Genomic DNA, 22398 nt, shown 5'->3' on the forward strand with positions numbered 1-22398 from the left:
GCACTCCACTGGTCACAGGCCTCCAGTCTGAAAAACAACCCTCCACCACCACCCTCTGTGTTCTACCTTTCAGCCAGTTCTGTATCCAAATGACTACATGCCCCTGTATTCCATGAGATCCCACCTTGCTAATCAGTCTCCCATGGGGAACCTTGTCGAATGCCTTACTGAAGTCCATATAGATCACATCTACTGCTCTGCCCTCATCAATCTTCTTTGTTACTTCTTCAAAAAACTCAATCAAGTTTGTGAGACATGATTTCCCACGCACAAACCCAAGTTGACTATCCCTAATCAGTCCTTGCCTTTCCAAATACAGGTACATCCTGTCCCTCAGGATTCCCTCCAACAACTTGCCCACCACCGGGGTCAGGCTCACCGGTCTATAGTTCCCCGGCTTGTCTTTACCGCCCTTCTTAAACAATATTGCAATGTCATCTAACTGTCTTAAAGGTATAGCACCTTCCTAAAATCTGTGCAATAATACAACAGTATCAATCTTGGCTTTGAAAGCTTCTTTCTCCACAGTCAGAAATCCTTCCAACACTCTCCTTCAAATGTTTGTGCACAAAGTGGTGAAGCTAGTTGGCCCTTGTAGCTTAACCTTTCATAGAAACTTAGGCTATTTTCCTCCAAAGCTCACATGTGAAAAATGGCCACTTGGACAAATACTACAGGCTTATTATGCCTGTGAAACCATATTCCAAAGAGACATCAACTGCAGGAGGAAGAAATACAGTTGAAAAATGATAACACAAGGTGTTTACGTAATTTATATTTCAATGAGACTAGATCTTTATTCATAAAAGTTAATTGCAAAATCTTTTATGGAACACTTCAAACACAATAAAGTTACATATAGGATCATAGTTCTTAAATTTGTCATTCACAAAATTATCTTTTTGTTTAAAAAGTACATTTTTAAGTCTGTTACAGAAATATTACTGCACTACTAACTATGCAATTGAAATTAGTAAAACGTCTTGGCTTCACAGTACCCGAGACCGAAATTTTTAAAGTGTTTTTTTTGTGGAATGAAGAATAGCAAGTGTGATAACCATAATTAATGCTGACCCTTGTTTAAAGAAATAATACAAATGCTGCAATAGAAAATACATGTATGAGTTTCTCTTAAGCCAAAACTCAAAATTTCACTTCCTTAAGTACAGATGAATTGGTCACTTACATTAAGTGTTTGGAGCATTTTAGAAGTGTGCCTATGTTGCCCCATGAGATTTAACAATTAGAACTCCTTCGTGATCTGAAATGTTCATGAAATAACATCAGCGCAAGCTAACAGAATGTCTTCTACTGCCCAGGGTTAAGAGTAAACTACTTATTAAATATTTTTGGGATTACAATAATGCTCCTCCAAATGGCTAAACTAAGCTTTAGCTTTTACCGGCCACTGCAGCGGACACCTGGAACTGACAACTGGAAACAGCAGAGACAAACCACTATAAATGCCGGAGGAAACATCACAGAAGCGCTTCACAGGAGGCTCCCAAGCACTGAGGATGTCACCTAGACAGGGGACGAAACGTCTGCAACACAAATTCCCAGCTCAGCGAACAGAACCACAACAACGAGCACCCGAGCTACAAATCTTCTCACAAACATTAAAAAACCTCTCAGCTGTAAAATAATTACAGCTCAAAAGTAAAATTTCTACGATTGATTGGACAATATAAAACATTCCACAGTAGAAAGAAGCCAGTCATTCTGTCATCTCTCTTCCAGTTCTTTGAAAGCTCCATTCAATTAATCTCCTGCACCCTTCTTTATCATAGGCCTGAATTCTTTTATTTAAATAATTATCCAATTGTAGAACTGAGTTATTTTTCAATGATTAATAATTCTAACTTGTCAAGCAGGTTTCAAACTAAATTATAGTTCGTTTAATTGGGATTAGTAGCAAAACAATTTCTGCAAGAAGAAAGCCATATGGTCATGGTAAAAAGGAAATTTAAGGATTTTGCCTGTTTTTATGAATCTGGTTAGCGCAAACTTAAGCTAACACATGGCAATGCTTTGAGATAACACTTTCCATTCAGCGCTGGTGTCTGATTTAGTTTTGCTACTTAAAGACTGTAACAGACCTATGGATATATGTGTATGTATATATAGACTCTTGTAGTCTTGCAGTTGTTTTAACCATTTTAGATGCATCAATTGGGACATCCAGGTTTATAGTTAATCAGTGGGAAATGTTACAATATATACCAGGCAGACATATTTATGGCCTCATCTTGGTAAAGATCTATGAAGATGGTAAACTAAAAGAGACAGCTGTTACAAAAGTGAAGGTCTTATGTGACATGCACCTCAAAGAATGAATCAGGAGACAACATGAAGTGATGATACTAAAATGACCATTACTTTTAAAGAAAACATGTAAACATCAGTCAATAAGAGAAGAGATCTCTCCCCAGTGAACTAGCATTCCAAAGTGAATCATGTTTGCTCAGTATTATTTTTCTTTTTTGTGTTGTCACGTGTAGTTTATAGTAAGATAAAACAAATTACAGCAAAAATCTTTTCATTTGTCACCACAAAATGGTGCCATTTTGAATAGTTTATGAAAAAGGAAAACATACAAAGATATAGCTCGAAGAGAGTCCATCAGTCCTGAGCCAGCTCATCACCGTCACCCTGCGTCACCATCCCTCCATCACTGTCTACACTGGACCAAACCAACATCAAAGTCGCCAATTCTCAGGTGCCATCTTGGCTGCTGGGCTGATATTCCACCACCACTGCCTTGTTGCTGCCTGTGCTGGACCAGCCAACATCAGACTCGCATCTCTGGCCGCTGGGCCCACTCATTGATGCTGCCATAATGCTCTTCTACCACTGCCAGCACCAGACCCAACTGATAATGAAGTCACCAATCCTCAGGCGCCATCTTTTGCCACATGTCTACTCGCTGACGTCACCTCTGCTTATGTTGCAGCCGCTAATTCCCAGTACAGTGCTTTCTCCAGAAAAGTAAGGGTTCAGTCGCCCCCACACTGGGCCTGCTCGAGCTCCACGCAGACCTGCACAAGGCTTGCACTACACCACTTGAGGTCTGTGCCCTTGGTCTGCTCGAAGTCTGCGTGTTGGGCTCTCACTGTTGTCGATGCTGTCCAAGCTCAGCACAAAGTAAGTAAGTGAAAAAAAAGGGGAGGGGGAGGTGGAGCAAAAAAGAAAACGAAAAGCAGTTGGAGCATAAGACCTCTGGAAGAGGAGCCCTACTTCGCCATAATCTTGGACCGGTGGATGTCAAGATAAACTTAAACTACGTAAAACATGTGAAAACATATCTGCATGGATTTTTTTAACTAATCAGAACCATTAAAATTTAGGGCTCGCTCATTCTTAGTCTATAATTTAATTGACTCAGGTCTTACAATTAAAGGGCATCCAAAATCATCCACAATTCTCTTTCAAAAGTTACTACTACATGTCCTTCATTGGTCTTTGAGAAAGTACATCCCAGATCAAAACAGCTCATGGTGTATAAAAGAAGTTAGCATCTACTCTCGGGATCTTTTGCTACATGTCTAAAATCAATTACTTCTAATTACCAACTGTCCTGTCAGATGCTTGTACCATTTTGAGAAGATATTTTTTGCCACAAGTCAAGTACACATTAATGTTGCTCTTGCCACCTTCAGCACTTGGTACATCCACACTACAAACTGGGTTTTCAAAGAATACGTTTCAGAAATCAATGGCAACCTTTTCATTTTGCAAAGAAATATGAGGAAAAATTAAACAAAAAATGATTTGATTGACAAGTATCATTCACTTACAATTGGCACAGGAACAGAATCAGAGTTTACTAAAAAGATATTTCTATAAATCTGAAAGAAATATAAAAACTATTCTGAAAAGCCTGGGGTGGGGATAAGCCTTTCTCACAGTACTTACAGATGCAGCAATACATAATTAAACCAGTATAATGTCCTAGTTGGTAAAAATTAACAAGTAAAATAAATATTACTTTTTATGTTAATAGTCCAAGCATCAAGTTAACATTTGTGACAGACTCCCTTTTAAAATTTAGTTAATTGCTCCTCCACAACAATTTCTATAGCAGCTGTGTTGCTTTAATTTATGTTTGTTTTTAAGTGTCTGTTTCTCTCTCTCTTTTGAAAAAGATAATCGTGGGAATTGTAATGCATTTACCATAACTAAACTCTCAACATGTATAATGCCAACCTCACTGTTGTATAACTTAAGAGTCAATCTTTATAATAAAAACATTAGTTCATTTTTGTTCCAAACTCAATGTAGATTGACATTTGTCTTTAAACGTTAGTGCCTTATTCAATCCCTAACAAGTCAGCATTTTGTTTTTAACAGAAGGACTATATGAAAATGCTTCATAATTTTTGTTTTAAATTCTTTCTTATCACAGCATATGTTAAAGAAGAATTGCTCCTGTCACCATTGTAGGATGGCCTGTGCTGACTCTGTGGTAGAATTATTACATTACTTGCGCTTTGTAGTCCTTTCCATAGCACTATAAGTAATTTCCTTAAACATCTTTATCCAATTTCCTTTTCATACCTTCTTATCCAATTTTAGGCACATTTTTGATCACTTTATTCAAATGACACAAGCAAAAATTTGCTCCAGTTATTAACTGAAGTGAAACTCTGAAAAGCATAGGAAAGTACTATCATGTCTTCAGTCAATACTCATACACAAACATATATATCCACTAAAACAGACCAATACCACATGCATTTCCCACTACATATCACCTGACAGCAATTCCAGAGCTAATGCTCCATCTGACTTTTCTTCTCCAATGCACAATGAGGTCACCTAGGACCTCCTTACAGTGCCCAGCTAGGCCCAGGAAACTTAGCGTAAACAAAGTCCAGGATCTTCTCAGACAGTCCTTCAGAATGAAGGATGACTTGCTTTAACTCCAATTTGACAGATTTTGAGATGCCTGTTAAGTCAAAGCAAAATCTGCTCACTTTGCTACAAGTGGGGCAAGTGGTGCCTCCAGAGTGGGGTAAATTATTTGTTTGGAGATATGCACACTCTTTTCTGTGCCTTGATTTCACCTCTACATGTTCCTGTTGAAGTATCTCAATGTGTTTGCTTCTTTCCTGAATTAATTGTCTCCATTTTTAGTCGGTCACAGCCCAAGGACTCCCATGAGTTGGCTAGCATATTCAGCTTTTTCCAGGGATGTTTTCAAGTTAATCCAAACTCATTTCCATTGAGTCTTCTGACACAACTGAGTCTCAAGAAGAGCAGTTGTTTCAGGAATCTAATATTAGGCATATGAACATGTCCTACCCAGCAGAGCTGGTTTTGTATGATTAGCACCTTGATTCTGGACACACTGGCTTGGGAGAGGTGCTGTTGTTGGCCTGTAGTTCTTACCACTGCATTTAGAGAATCTTGTGAAGTCACTAGTAGTCGTACCTCTGCAAGACTTTATGGTCCTACTGCAGATTATCTGGGTCTTCGAAGCATATTAGAGTGTGGGGATCATGACTGTCCAGTAACCCATAATCTTCACCTCAGATCCGAGATCCTGGTCCTCAAAATTTCTGGGCAGTTAATAATAATTCAGTGTTAAGTTGCTGTCTTGATTTTTTTTAGTAATCAACCTCTGGACACTAAGCACAGATTTTTATGACCATTTTATTCGAGCAACACAAGTAGACATTCACTTCAGTTATTAACTGAAGTAAAACTCTAAAGTACAGAAAGAAGTTGAATATTTTACATTATTAGCATTACCTTATTTGAATCTCTTTTCATACTCAACAAATAAAGCAGATGTCCCGGAGTTATAGGTTAACATGTTAAGGTCTCCTTCACCCAGCAAGGGCATAAACAATCAATCTTGTCCTGAATGTGGCTTACTCCTTGTTGGTATTTGTCCCTCACAGTCTCTTTCCAAGCCATTGTTACGTTGTTTCATTAACAGTATCTCCTGTTTACACAAATCTATGGACAAGAATCTGCATAAGATTCACTGCAGACAAAGCTGAAATCTGCCTTCTACTTCTAGTGTACTTAAAGTATAATTTAACCTTTAACCTTAAAGCCTAAAAATCTATATTTTCCCCAAGGTGAAACAATATTAAGCAACATAAAACAAAACTTAATTTGTGGTTGACAGGGCCCTCAATCATATGTATCCCACTTGAGGGACTCCTGCACTTAACTCTCTTTCCCAGTCACAAGCTACAGGACCTTATATCCGCACGTCTCATCCCAGCAGCCTCCACATTCAAAATATATGAAACTTCTTTCTACGACAATATCACAATTCACCCCATCTTCACCTCCCCTCACAAAAGCTCCATCCTTCCACCATCTAGACTGCCTTCTTGTTCAAATACTGGAGATAATACCTGTCTTTTCTTCACTTCATTCTTATAATCTTTAGGGAGACAGCAGCAATGTGACTGGACTGGTTCCCAAAATTTCTGTTCTTTTAAATTTAATTTTCACATGTAGAAAATAATTGTAAACATTTAATGGAATAATGTATTATCTGGACTTATTTAACAAAAATATTTCATTTTAACACAAAATGTTCATAGAATCACATAGCACAGAAGAGACACTTCAAGTCTGTGCTGACCTATCTACACTAATCCTACTTTCCAGCACTATGCCCACTGCCTTTCTATGTTTGAATGCTATGACACTTTGAGTGCTCAGTCACATACTTTTTAAAGGTTGTCAGATTATCCTACTCTCCTGCCTTCCCAGGCAGTGCATTCTAGATTCCCACCACCATCTGGATGAAAAAGATTTTCCCCAAATCCCTTCCAAACCTTTCACCTTAAAACTATGCCTCCTCATTATGGACACTTCAATGAATGGAAACAATTGCTTCTTATCCATCCTGTCCATGCCTCCCAATTGACAGGTCCCCTCCCAGTTTGAAGATATCCGATAAGTTTTTAGGGCAAATATTTACCTTTGTAAAACAGTCTGAGAATCCATCATTTGTGCCATCCAATATTATGTTTCAGAACTTTTTTCCCAACTTTATTTCATACTAGTAAGGTTAATTCTCAAACCTTTATCTGTGACACCTTTTGTCAAATAAAAATTGTCCCAAAGAGAACAATCATTCACTTTACATTCTATGGACAAATTTATTTGATTGTTCTTGAATGAGATTTCCTTCAGTATGTCTGACAGCTAAACATCAATATTTACTGCTCCTCCTGGTGCCAGTGTGTCAGCACCCAAGATATTTTTAATTACACTTTTTCTTGGCTTCCTAGGCAAATGGACAACATTTATTATTATTTCCCACCATATCTCCATAAATTTTTCATTCAGAAAATCCTCCCATTGTCTGCTAGAAATTTAACTAGTGCTCTCAGTCTGGTCCCTATCCATTGCTCCACTATCTTATTCGGTATTACTCTTTTCTGTTTACTATATATTATTACAGGCTGACTGAATCCAGTGCCATGTTTACAAAGTGAAAGATGAAAGTTTCTTTCCCCGCATAGATTCAAGTCCACTGCCCCAAGTTTATTACAGTCTCTTGTTAATGTGAGACTCACAATGGACATTGATGATAATCTCCTGTATTTTGTTTTGACATGTATTGCATTTATCACTGATCTTTTCTTACTCCTGCATCTTTTTGTAGGATCATTAACCTGTGAGAAGATGGATGGGCAAACTACCAATGTAGTTTTTTGTCCTTCTTCCCTTTAAACCCCTATCTCTGAAGCCAATAATAACACTTCTTTAATATTTTGATTACAGAATTTAGATCTTGTTAATGGAAAACAATTATGCCCAGATTGTGTAAACCATAAATCTACTGGTTTCCCAAAAGATCAGTCTTGTTATTTCCATGCCAATTTCATCTGTGTATTTTTGAAATGATGGACCACTTGACAATAATGGTATTTCATTTGACATTAAGTCCATGGTGATGAAGTGGTTTACTCCAGCTAAGTTAATCACCACACTATTTCATAATTTCAATATGTTGTAATTTTAAAACATAAAGGTCAGTCCTTATTATTTGGAATCTAGATAACATTTTAACCAATCCACTCCACACAGTACAGACTTGCATCCATCATTCAACACAGTGCAACTGAATGTGTGCAAGTAAAATATTCAATGCTGGATTGAAACTTCTTTAAAGTAGTATAATTACTCCAACCTGATTAGTATTACTATCTTTTCCTTATGAAGCTTCTGTGTCATATGTAATTTTGAAAACCTCATTACCTTCTTTAGGCAACGGATTTCAAATCGCATTAAAAACAAGGTTGATCATGCCCAGGCATTCCTCAGATTCATTCTCCTGATGAGGTTTCCCAACTGCTACATTATTATAACTGCCAGCAATATAACTACTGTGGGATTCTGTTCAAATAATGACCAAAATTGGTCAGTGGCGAAAATAGCAACCACGGTCGCACAGTTCGAGGCTGCGATGGAACCCCAAAACACAGTTCTTACAGTAGCTTCTGTGTATACCATTCTTCCATATATTAAAATGGTGTTACATTGTTTTATCTATTGTATACAAAGATTTGTAAGTAGTAGATTGTTTGAACATTTGCTAAGTGCTGGCTGCTACTCCTGATAAGACTAAGTGTCTGACGGTCTGCTTGCATCATTATGAGTGTTAGTCCTTTTATCTTTTAAGTTTGTAAATGTTAGCAAAAGTACTAGGCCTATATGCTCTAAATAAGTTAGAAATTATACACCTACTTTATAAAAGAATAAAGGATATGAAATTGATTACCACAGCTGGGTCATGAGATTTGTTTATTATTTGCCTGTGTGAGTTTCATTCATTAACATGGTTTCACGGAAGCATTGTTTTGACAGTAAAGGGGATAGCGGCCCTGTTTAATGTATTTAATGAGTACCTAACTAGTTGGGTAAACTGATGTTCTGTAATCTCGTCAGGTCCTGAGAGACAGTTGGTAAGGGCTGATTAATATTACAATCTTTCCATAGTTTCGGGTGGGTTGAGGAGACACGGTGGTGGTGGTGGGAGTTGTTTTTGAATAGGTTAGTCGTCTTTGATACTTTGATGTAAATAGGTCTGATAATGCTTCAAGGTGTGAAGAAGCAGTAATGGGTTTGGAAGTAAAGTTTTAATTTAGCTTATCTTGCAACAGTGAAATATACTACAGAATACAATTTTGTGAATGAATCACACAACACCAGCCTATAGTCCAACTAGCTTTCAGAGCTCTGCTGCTTCAAAAGCTAGTGCTTCCAAATAAACCTGATGGACTATAACCCTAGTGTTAACTTGGCAAAAGTGAGGACTGCAGATGCTGGAAACCAGAGTGGTGCTGGAAAAGCACAGCAGGTCAGGAAGCATCCGAGGAGCAGGAACAATCAGGATGAAGGGCTTTTACCCGAAACATCAATTTTCCTGCTCATCGGATGCTGCCTGACCGGTTGTGCTTTTCCAGCACCATTCTGATCTAAACTCTGATCTTTAACTTTGTCCACTCCAGTCCAACACCGGCTCCTCCAAATTATGAATGAATGAATGAAAACGCATTATATTAAACAATAGTTTAGTAAAGGGTTATGAAATGAATGAATGGAAATGTGGTATTGATTGAGTATAGCGAGCTGGTGAGTGAGTTGGTAAAGATACTTATAACAATATCTCACACTATCCTCACATCTTTATGTTATGATTCTCATTCCATAGTGAAATCTTTGGCTTGTATTTGCTCAGGTTTGCACTCCTGCTACCATTGAAGCCTTCACACTGTGTGTTAACACTGAATGTCCCATTTATATCACGATGCCTGCAGGGAAAGAATGTTTCTCTACAAATTCTTTTCAGGCTTCTGACATCTGTTGCAAAAGCATATTTCCTTCTAAAAAATCCAACTCCAGTTAATACGAGAAATGTGTTGATTTTGAACCTTTAGCACATTTCAACAATTTAAAAGCAAGCCCTTGTTTGATCCAAAATATTGGATAAAAAAAAAGTAATCTCAGTTCCTATTTGATAGTTATGCATTTTGAACTTCTTACTGTATTTCCATTACAACTATGTGTTCACATATATAACTTGCATAAGCATCTATTATAAATGAGGCCATAGAAATTTATAATGAGTAAAGGTTGGCAGGAACTATGCAGAATGGAAAATTTTAATAAATATAAGTATTATGCCATCTGGATAGCATTGTAATCAAGACAATAATACTGGATGAAAGTACATAAATTACTGCAGAATCAAACTGTTTTGTTAAGGAAAATATTTAACATGACTATTTATGATGTGTCCAAGCGTTGTTCTTGTTACTACAAATGATGTACAAGATTATTTTTATATGTGTTGTATAATCTGGTTATTACTGTCATTGAAAAACTAGAACAAGTTAGACTTCAAACTGTGAACCCTTCGCGAAGGGTTCAGAATAAGTAAAAACCCAAGCAAGCAAATACACTTATATCTTTCGGAAATAAAATGCAATAGAACTAAAAACGAAATACCTAACTCCAAACATCTGTCTGTCACTCTTGGATCTTATGAAAAATGTGTATGAAGGCTAGTGCATTATATTTCCCAAAAGTTAAAACAACCTCCTGTGTTGCTCTCACCACAGATATTTTATGACTGCTACTTTCTCCCATCTCACCTTTTTATATTCCAAACTTCTTTTGCAGGCTTACGTTTGGGTCAGTACTAGCAAGACAGCAACTAACACTTGACATTTGTTATACTGGAGATCCCTGTATAAATAGTATAGATGGCAACAGCTCATGCATAAAATACTCCAGAGGACAAAAACCTCTCAAATGTGGCATGCATATGATCCCCAAAATACTGGGCTGGACAAATTTTTAACTATGTAAAAATGGCAGCGTAAAATAATTGTTTGACAGATATTTAGAAAGCAGCAGTTAATAGATGGTCCTTGGATAAACCTAAAAAATAAAATTAGAGCATTCAGAGTCAGGGGACAAGTAGCAATATAGATAGCTAGCTGATTACAAATCACTCAAAAATCATCAGCACAAAATTATATAGTGTAATCAGAAGCAGTGACTGCGAAAGTAGTGACAAATTGAAACTCCCTACCATAGGAAGCTTTTGAGATAAATAGTACAGATAATTGGGCGACTGTCTGTATGGAGTTTACACATTCTTCCCATGTCTGTGTGTCTTTACTCCAGGTGCTTTGGTTTCCTCCCACAAAGGTGTGAAGGTTAGGTACACTGACCCATTCTAAATTGCCCATGGTGTCCAGGGATGTGCAGATGGATTAGCAATGGGAAATACTAATGGATGGTTGGCTGCCTTTTTGAATGATGGTAGTCCATTTGTTCTAGGTAGACCCACAATGACATAAGCAGGAAGTTCCAAGAATTTGACCAAATGACAGTGAAGGAATAGAAATATTTTATCAAGTCAGGATGGTGAATGGCTTGGAAAGGAACTTGCAGATGGTGGTGTTCTCTGCTGCTGCTCTTGTATCTCTAGGTGGAAGTGGTCATGGGTTTGGAAGGTGGTGTCTAAACAGCCTTGGTAAATTTCTGAAGTGCATCTTGTAGATAGTACACACTGTTGCTATTGAACAAAGTTGTTGGAAGGAGTATATCTTTGTGATTTGGTTTCAATCAATCAGGCTGATTTGTCCTAGATGGTGGCAAACCTCGAGTGTTGTTGAAGCTGCACTAATCCAGCCAAGTGGGAAGTATTCCATCATACTCCTGAAGTACGCCTTGTAGACTATGGACAGATTTTGATGAGTCAGAAGGAGAGTCATTTGCTGCAAAATTCCTAACCTCTGACCTGACCTATCGCCACTGTACTTATATGGCTAGTGCACTGCATTTTTGGTCAATGGTAACACATAAATGTTATTAGTGGGGGAATTCTGTTATGCCACTGAATGCAAAGGGACAATGGTTAGGTACCTTCGTGCTGGGGTTGATAATTACCTAGGATTGTGTGGTGCAAAAGTTATTTACCACTTTTCAGCCCAAGCCAGGATATTGTCCAGGTCTTACTGCATTTGGACATGGACTGTGTCACTATCTGAAGAATCACAAGTGGTGCAGAACATTGTGCAATGATCAGCAAACATCCCACTTATGACCTTATGATGAGGGTAATGTCATCAATGAAGCAGCTGAAGATGGTTGGGCCAAATTTTAAATAGGAAATCTTTTGTGAAAGCTACCTACTGAAATAGCATGCAATGAAGTTATTAGCTTGTGTGTTACACAAAAAAAAATTAAAACTTAAAACTTTGCCATGTGATCCTTTCAGCTATTTGTTGGAAGTTCAATTTTTTTTCTAAAAGTTTCTTGGTATCTACTAGGATCATAATACACAAATAGGTTCAACAATCTTTCTTCCAACACATAACACTTAAATGTATCTATTTTTAAACCTAATTGCCATTGATACTTCCACTTACCCGTTATGCTACTGAAATACTTTATTTATGTAATTGCAGTTAAGAATATAAGTATGCTGTCTTTATTCCTGAACTCACCGTGCAACTACTAGGAACTGATCTATCTGTCGATCATTCAAAGGGTTGTCAGGATCCCAAACCTTAACCTCCATCTTCGATTGATCTCTGGCATCTGATTCACCTAGCAAGGATAAAAATAATACAATTACCGCATGCTACTTCACTCAGGGAGCATTATGTAATGAATAGTAATACGTAGTACTTCAAGGATAATTACACAGTTTACAAGCAATTCCCATCTCCCACAAGTGAGAATCTAACCATCTTACTCAGATGTTCAACCTACCATCACCACCTACCATCCAGCATCAATATCCTGAGCACTGGCCCAGTTAAATTTTTGATCAAGTCTAACCACTATCCAAAGGGTACAAATTTGAAGTTTGATGGATTATTCTCCATTTGCCAAGATGATTGACACTCCAACAACACTCAAGAAACCTTGAACCATCCAGAACAAAGAAATCTGCTTGACCGGCACCCTATCTGCCATATTAAATATCCACTGCCTACATCACTGGTTCATAAAATAACAATAAATAAATAAACACAGGCATATATTAACTTTAGTCTGATACAGTTATTAATTAACAACTTTATCATAACTAAAGTTATATGTTGTGCATTTGGCAAAGAAATGAAGCAGATACATGTGGCAGAGTTTATATTTAAATTACTAAGAATATTTTGTTAGCACGAAATTACAATAAGATTCTTGTGGAAGAAGTAAACAAAATATTGTCCAAAATCAAGGCAGAAAATTGATCCATCTAAAGTATTTTCTATCTTCAGCTTTTGCAGTTGAATTAAACTGGTTTTTAGATCCTGTTAAGTCATTCAGGTCTTAATGTCATAATCATTCCAACTCAAGCTTCGCTACTTTCTTTCAAGCCAAGTCACAGATGCTCACCATCTCTGGTAGCATCTATATTTTCATACAGCCGTAGGTTGATAAGGGTCGATGCTACGATACACCCAAAGGACCACAGAGCTGCTCTCATTTGAGAACTGACTGGTGCTACTTTAACCTGAGGTCACCACACCTAAGGTAAGGCGAGAGGATGACAAGGACAAACCTTCATGGCAAGTTCAGCCAGCATGGGAATTGAACTTATGCCATGAGAATCACTCTACATCACAAACCAGGCGCCCAGCCAACTGAGCTAACCAACCCACGAAAGGAGGATCTGTGTAGTTGCTAAATAACTAAGAAAAGGAAAGTGTTAAACTAAGTAAAATTCTAGATTTGAAATTAATTATATAGAGTTTATAGATATATATCAGAGCAGGTATTAATTTGAGCAGTTTAAAATTCTTTGCTGAGTTTAACAATTGGGCCTCATTGAAATGTTAACAGTTGAAATAATGGAAACTGTTTTTGAAAAAGATGCAATTCATAAATTTAGAGATTAGAAGATATGGGAAGTACAGAAGGAAGACCTAAAGTGGATTGGAATGGCTAAGAAGAACCATAAATGACAGCAATAATCAACAGAATAGAATAGTAGCTGTTTTAAGTACATGTAAATCAGTTAAGGGAGAGAGATCACTGACAAAAAAAACCTTGCAAGGTATAAGGCTAAGGAAATCACTCCTCTTCTGAAACGAACTTAGGAAATAACTCAAGGAGTTGTGCAAAGTGTCACAACTAACTAGGAATTTGAAACTAAACCATTTATAAGCTAATAAAAGAAACTATTTTGAAATTTATAAATAAAACTATAGTTTTAAATTGTAAGTGGAGAACAAGGATCAAAAAGTCCATTATTCATCCGCACACTCTTACAAATGAATTGTTTTTATTATGCAGACAGACTTGACCAGCTAGAGTTCTTTTCTGCATGAAAAATATAAACATTGATGGATAATCTGAAACAGGTTTTATAGATCATAAGGGATTTCTGGGCTGAGAAGTGGCAGACGGAGTTTAATTTGAATAAATGCGAGGTATTGCAATTTGGTAATAAAAACAAGGACAGGACATAGACAATTAACTGTAGGGCTCTGTTGTAGAAGACAGAGACTGAAGGGTTCAGGTACATAATTTTTTGAACTTGCATCACAGGTAGAGAGGGTTGTTAAGACAACATTTAGCACGCTTGCCTTCATTGCTCAGACCTTTGACTATAAGAGTTGGGATGTCATGTTGAGGTTGTACAGGATGTTGGTGATGCCTCATCTGGAATACTGTTTGCAGTTCTGGTCAACCTGGAGAGTTTAATAATATCATGGAAGGATATTATTAAACTGGAGAGGGTTCGGAAAAGATTTACAAGAAGCTGCCAGGAATGGTGGGTTTGAGGCATAAAAGCAGGCTGAAAAGGTGTGGTGAAACGGTTAAAAATTATGTCCCAATACATGTGTGAATCTAACCGGAATGGAGGTGTTGCTTAGTCCCGTGTGAATCTTATTACACACCTCCCCGTGTGAATCTTCTTATCTGTATGTAACCAGAATGGAATGTGTTTTTTCACATGAATGTTTATATCTGGAAAAGAGTATATCAGCTGGAAAAGTCTCCAGTTCGGTGAGTCTGCTCCGGGGTTACGTTTAACCGCCGAGCGTGGGTTGTTGGCAACCGCTCTACGAGAACTGACGGCTCCCAGTTCCGGTAACATGTAGAGTGAGTATAAGCCAGACCCGTTGTAAGTATGGGACCTGGTTGTGGCGACGCTGCGGGGGATAAAATGCTCATATTCTAGCAGACTCGCCTCTTGGTCGTTTGTTCTGTGTCAGACTACTCTCCTACGAACCTGACCTTGAGAATTTTTTAAAACAAAAGGCTGTAACTTTTTTCACTGGAGCATAGGATGTTGAAGGGTGACCTTATTGAGGTTTACAAAATCTTGAGAGGCACATTTAAGGTAAATGACAAAGGTCTTTTCCATAGGGTGGGGAAATTCAAAACTTAGGGGACATATTTTTAAGGTGGTAAGAAAAAGATTTAAAAAGGACTTTTTTTTAAAACACAGAGAATGGTTCGTTTGTGGAATGAACTGTCAGAGAAAGTGATGGATGCAGATACTGTTACAACATTTAAAATACATTCAAATAAGTCCATGAATAGGAAAGGTTTGGAGGAATATGGACTAAGCACAGGCAGGTGGGGCTACTTTAGTTTGAGAACAGAGTATCAAAAGGTAGCCTCCATGTGAAAGCAACATGAAAAACTTCCTTCAATGGGAGTCAGATTCAGATCATGGTACATTTTACACTAAATTAAAACAGTCTAATATTTCTTTTAAAAAATGAAGTCCAGATCTATCTTTCTACTGGTTCTACAGCATTCCACACACTCCTACAGTCATGCAGCAGACCAAATCCCCTCAAAATATATTAAAATGATACCTTTAAAGTAAGAAAAAAAGGTGGAGGCTAAGTGTAAGGTGTTGCATATCAGATGCAACACGATTGGTCAAACTCCTTGACTTTACACAAATTACACTTGAGTTTTACAATACAGTTAAATTACAGACAAGAAAGAGAAAAGAATCGGCTTAACTGCGACTCTATCAAAATGTTTAACAAAATGACATACATAATTACTAATTAACTTATCCATTATAGTAACATCCTATAAACACACCCTTGGCAAAGGAAAATTCAGTAAATAATTTGTCTCAAATGCAGTTCTAGCAGCAGGAGGAGAACCCCAGCGTTTAGCTGTAACAGAGAGAAACAAGAGCTTCCACGCCCAGCAACTACAGAAAGCCGGAACTAAAAATCCTGGTTCTGTGGGAGCTTGACACCACCCATTCAGGCAGCTTCTATTGTTCCAAATTTTTAAAAAACTCCAAGGTCTCACGAGCTGTTTACTTTATTGACTTTCAGATGACTGCTTCACACCTCTGCCTCAGACAATATACACCTCTTAAAGCCACAGTATCATCACAATACCATCAAGCATTCTCGGTTAAAGAAGTGTCAGTCCTGTTCACTGGCTGAATAAGTCCACTTCATTTACAAAGGTATATACTTCACTTGGCATTGAATAATGATAGCAGTCCAAAATTATCCAGTGACAAAAGGAAGAATATGGAAAAATTAAATTTGCATTATCACCAATTATTTTTCATCCATGCTGGTTCTAATTCTTCCAAAATTTGTTAGATTATTTATGATTTAATTTGAACTCTCATTTTAGCCCCCATTACTTTTATTCCTTCATTACTAAAGTTATATTAAACTAACTAGTAATAATAAGCACATATAAATTCTTAAGCAAAAATAAAACCTCAGAAGCTTCTGTTGGGGGTAGAAACCTGTTTGCAGCAAATTCTCCATCTCCTAAACCTTACTCTTGAGAAAAATGGGTTAACTGCATTTATATAGCAGCTCTCACGTCCTTGAGATGAAGCGTAATACATAGTTCAGGAGTCAATGTGCATGCAAGATCCAACAAACAGTACATGAATTATCTGACAATCTATTACTTGTGGTCTTGTATGATAAATGCTAGCCATGGTGCTAGGATGACTCTCCCATGATTATTTAAGTAGTCCCATGGTATCTTTTGCATTCACCCAGGTTAGAACCTCACTTAGTGTCTCACCCAAAAATGACACTTCACATAATCCAAAATTCCTTCAGTACTGCTTTGAAATTTGAGCCAAGCTAATATGAAAAAAGTCCTTCTGATATAAAAACAAGAGATTGCCACTGAGGCAAAGCTTTCAATTAAATTTTTCTAGTTACTTCTGCCCTCTTTAATGAGGTTATTTTTCACCTCGCTGGTAGTGTAGTAGGTATCATGCCTGCAATTTAAAAGATAACCTTAAAAACTGCACCATGCTGGAAACGTACAGTATGACTTGGTCAATACTGATCCTCATTTGAAATGTTATGAGGCTGTTCGGGATGAATCTTCAAGCATATTTGAAGTACCGTTGAGCTGGTATTACGACAATAAGTGAATGCTTGTGAATTACTGTCAAAGCAGACATCTGAAGTATCGAGATAAGTCCTCCATTCAAATGCACTTCCCAATGACAGTTGCTTCATGAGAAACTAACATAATTTGACAGACGTTAGACAAAAGCACAGGTAACAATTTCCAATGAATAAACCCAGGACAATAATCCAGGGCATCGAATCAGATAGAGAGAGAAAGCATATCAAACATTAACTTTATTTCTCTCTCCTCAGATACTGCCAGATATCAGAGTTCCTTCAACATTTTCCCTTTTCGGTTTTAGAACATAGAACAACACAGCGCAGAACAGGCCCTTCGGCCCTCGATGTAGCGCCGACCTGTGAACTATTCTCAGCTCGTCCCCCTACACTATCTCATCATCATCTATGTGCTTAACCAAGGATTGTTTAAATCTCCCTAATGTGGCTGAGTTAACTACATTGGCAGGTAGGGCATTCCACGCCCTTACCACTCTCTGTGTAAAGAACCTGCCTCTGATGTCTGTCTTAAAACTATCACCCCTCAATTTATAGTTACGTCCCCTTGCACAAGCTGACGTCATCATCCTCGGAAAAAGACTTTCATTATCTACCCTATCTAATCCTCTGATCATCTTGTATGTCTCTATCAAATCCCCTCTTAGCCTTGTTCTTTCCAATGAGAACAGACCCAAGTCTCTCAGCCTTTCTTCATAAGACATTCCCTCCAGACCAGGCAACATCCTGGTAAATCTCCTCTGCACCTTTTCCAATGCTTCCACATCCTTCCAGAAATATGGCAAGCAGAACTGTACACAATATTCCAAGTGTGGCCGCACTAGCATATTGTATAGTTTCAGCATGATATTGCGGCTCCGGAACTCAATCCCTCTACGAATGAAACCTAACACACCGTATGCCTTCTTAACAGCACTATCCACCTGGGTGGCAACTTTCAAGGATCTATGAACATGGACTCCAAGATCCCTCTGCACATCCAAACTACCAAGAATCTTTCCACTGACCAAGTACTCTGCCATCCTGTTATTCTTCCCAAAGTGCATCACCTCACATTTAGCTGCATTGAACTCCATTTGCCATGTCTCAGCCCAATTCTGCAGTTTATCTAAGTCCCGCTACAACCTGTAACATTCTTCCAAACTGTCCACTACTCCACCGACTTTAGTGTCATCCATCTACCTATGCCTGCGTCTGAGTAATTTATGAAAATGACAAACAGTAGCGGTGCCAAAACAGATCCTTGTGGCACATCACTAGTAACCGGACTCCAGGCTGAATATTTTCCATCAACCACTACACGCTGCCTTCTTTCAGAAAACCAGTTTCTAATTCAAACTACTAAATCACCCTCAATTCCATGTCTCTGCATTTTCTCCAACAGCCTACCATGTGGAACCTTACCAAAGGCTTTACTGAAGTCCATGTATACCACGTCAACTGCCCTACCCTGATCTACATGCTTGGTCACCTTCTCAAAAAACTCAATGAGGTTTGTGAAACATGACCTGCCCTTGACGAAACCATGCTGACTATCTGAAATCAAATTGTTGCTTGCTAGATGATTATAAATCTTATCTCTTATAATCCTTTCCAAAACCTTTCCTACAACAGAAGTAAGGCTCACTGGTCTATAATTACCTGGGTCATCTCTACTGCCCTTCTTGAGCAATGCACATTTGCAATCCTCCAGTCCTCTGGTACTAAACCTGTAAAAAATGACAACTCAAATATCAAAGTCAAAGGCTCTGCTATCTCCTCCCTAGCTTCCCAGAGAATCCTCAGATAAATCCCATCAGGCCCAGGGAACTTGTCTGCTTTCACTCCTTCTAGAATTGATGACACCTGTTCGTAACAAACCTCAATCCTTTCTAGTCTAATATCTCGTACCTCATTCTTCTCCTCTTAGATTAGATTAGATTCCTTACAGTGTAGAAACAGGCCCTTTGGCCCAACAAGCCCACACCGACCCTCCAAAGAGTAACCCACTCAGTCCCATTTCCCTCTGTCTGATGTACCTAACACTATGGGCAATTTAGCGCAGCCAATTCACCTGACCTGCACAGCTTTGGACTGTGGGAGGAAACCGGAGCACCCAGAAAAAACCCACCCATACGGGGAGAATGTGCAAACTCCACACAGACAGTCGCCCAAGGCTGAAATTGAACCTGGGGCCCTGGTGCTGTGAGGCAGCAGTGCTAACCACTGAGCCACCGTGCGTGCCCGCCTCTACAATACTTTCCTCTTCCTGAGTGAAAACCGATGAGAAATGTTCGTTTAGCACCTCTCCGATCTCCACAGGGTCCACACTCAACTTCCCACTTCTGTCTTTGACTGGCCCTATTGCTACCCTAGTCATTCTTTTATTCCTCACATACCTATAGAAAGCTTGAGGATTCTCCTTTATTCTATTTGCTAAAGACTGCTCGTGTCCTCTCTTTGCTCTTAACTCTCTCTTTAAATCCTTCCTAGCTGATCTGTAACTCTCCATCGCCTCATCTGAACCATCTTGCCTCATCAACATACAAGCCTCCTTCTTCTGTTTAACAAGAGGTGCAATTTCTGTAGTAAACCACGGTTCCCTTACCTTATCACTTCCTACCGGCCTGACAGGGATATATCTATCAAGGACACGCAATATCTGTTCCTTAAACCAGCCCCACATTTCCAATGTCTGCATCCCCTGCATTTTGCTACCCCATTCTATGCATCCTAATTCTTGCCTTATCGCATTATAATTGCCCTTGCCCCATCGATAATTCTTGACCTGTGGCATGTACCTATCCCTTTCCATCGCTAAATTAAACTTAACTGAATTATGGTCACTCTCTCCAAAGTGTTCACCTACAACTAAATCAAACATCTGGCCTGGTTCATTACCAAGCACCAGATCCAGTGTGGCCTCTCCTCTTGTCGGCCCGTCTACACATTGTGTCAGGAAACCCTCCTGTACACATTGGACAAAAACTGATCCATCGACGTACTAGATTTATAGCATTTCCAGTCAATGTTGGGGAAGTTAAAGTCCCCCATAATGACCACCCTGTTTCTTTCACTCCTACCCAGAATGGTTCTGCCAATCCTCTCTTCCACCTCCCTGCAACTCTGCGGAGGCCTATAAAAAAACTCCAAGCAGTGTGACCTCTCCTCTCCTGTTTCTAACCTCAGCCCACGCCACCTCAGTTGACAAGTCCTCGTCAAAAGTTCTCTCAGCTACCATTATACTATGCTTGACTAACAAGGCCACACCTCCCCCTCTTTTACTCCTTGCCTGTTCTTAATAAAACCTCTAAACCCTGGAACCTGCAACATCCATTCCTAACCTTGGTCTATCCATGTCTCTGAAATGGCCACAACATCGAAGTCCCAGGTACCTATCCATGCTGCAAGCTCACCTACCTTATTTCGGATACTTCTGGCGTTGAAGTAGACACATTTCAAACCAGTTTGCTGTCTACCAGCACATTCCTGTGACCCTGAAATCCTGTCCGTGTCCTCCCTACTCTCATCCTCCTGTGCAGTGCAACTACACCTCAGGTTCCCATCCCCCTGCTGAGCTATTTTAAACCCACCCGAATAGCACCAGCAAATTTCCCACCCAGGATATTAGTACCCCTCTGGTTCAAATGAAGACCGCCCTGTTTGTACAGGTCCCACCTTCCCCATAATGAGCCCCAATTATCCAAGTACCTGAAACCCTCCCTCCTGCACCATCCTTGCAACCTTGTGTTTAGCTGATATCTCTCCCTATTCCTTGCCTCGCTATCACGTGGCATAGGTAACAAACCAGAGATAATAACTCTGTTTGTTCTAGCTCTCAGCTTCCACCCTAGCTCCCTGAAATCCTGCATTACATCCCTATCCCTCTTTCTACCTATGTCGTTGGCTCCTACATGGACCACGACTTGAGGCTGGTCACCCTCTCCCTTCAGGACCCCAAAGATACGATCTGAGACATCACGGACCCTGGCACCTGGGAGGCAACACACAGTGAGTCTCGTCCGTTCCCAACAAAGTTTCAGCATCTGAAGCAGTTTGCTTTTTTTGGAGAAATCTGTTGTTGCAGGAAGAAAGAGAAGCTCTTGCCCATGGGTCTGAGACGTTTTTCACTGATATCTGGTTTAAGAATGCATCTTTTAGATTAGATTCCCTACAGTGTGGAAACAGGCCCTTCAGTGCAATAAATCCACACCGACCCTCCGAAGAGTAACCCACCCAGACCTATTCCTCTACCCTATATTTACCCCTGACTAATGCACCTAACACTACGGGCAATTTAGCTTGGCCAATTCATCTGACCTGCACATCTTTGGATTGAGAGAGGAAACCAGAACACCCAGATGAAACTCACGCAGACATGGGGAGAATGTGCAAACTCCACACAGACAGTCGCCCGAGGTGGGAATCAAACCCGAGTCCCTGACGCTGTGAGGCAGCGGTGCTAACCACAAAGCCACTATGCTGTCCACTAATAGAGGGAAAGAAAAGAGCTCCGGGATGCACAAGAACCACAGGAGCATTCCTAGGCAATTAAATAGCAGTGCAATAGAACTGGAAAACAAATATTGTAGATTGTGAGATAGAAGAGGAGAAAGTGAGGGCTGCAGATGCTGGAGATCAGAGCTGAAAATGTGTTGCTGGAAAAGCGCAGCAGGTCAGGCAGCATCCAAGGAACAGGAGAATCGACGTTTCGGGCATAAGCCCTTCTTCAGGAATAGAAGAGCCCATTAAAAATAAGGTCAACCAATTTAGTAAATATTCAGTTAATTTCAATGAATTTAGTTACCATGGATTGAGAATAAAGAAGTAACAATCTAAGAATTGAATCATTCGGCAATATGAAACTGTGGTAAATCCATCAAACTAACTGCAATTTAGCTATCTAACTGCAATTTTGCAACTTGTTCTTATTCACTCAGTGGATAAAGACTTCGCTAGCTAGGCAAACATTTATTGCCCAGAGGATAGTTTAAGAATCAACCACAGTGCTGTGGGTCTGGAGTCACAT

The 22398-nt window shown here is 39.1% G+C and overlaps 1 protein-coding gene across 2 annotated transcripts in view; it reads right to left on the reverse strand.

Annotated features, from left to right (window-relative positions):
• The window catches only part of LOC122552771 (metastasis-associated protein MTA3-like), a 168216-nt gene that overhangs the window by 39299 nt on the left and 106519 nt on the right, over window positions 1–22398 (reverse strand). For both annotated transcript variants that reach the window (XM_043695692.1, XM_043695693.1), the window contains one exon: window positions 12501–12603. In XM_043695692.1, coding sequence (XP_043551627.1) covers window positions 12501–12603 — 103 coding nt within the window. The remainder of the gene's footprint in view (window positions 1–12500; window positions 12604–22398) is intronic.

This window comes from Chiloscyllium plagiosum, chromosome 9, assembly GCF_004010195.1.
Source record: "Chiloscyllium plagiosum isolate BGI_BamShark_2017 chromosome 9, ASM401019v2, whole genome shotgun sequence".
Taxonomy (NCBI): Eukaryota; Metazoa; Chordata; class Chondrichthyes; order Orectolobiformes; family Hemiscylliidae; genus Chiloscyllium; species Chiloscyllium plagiosum.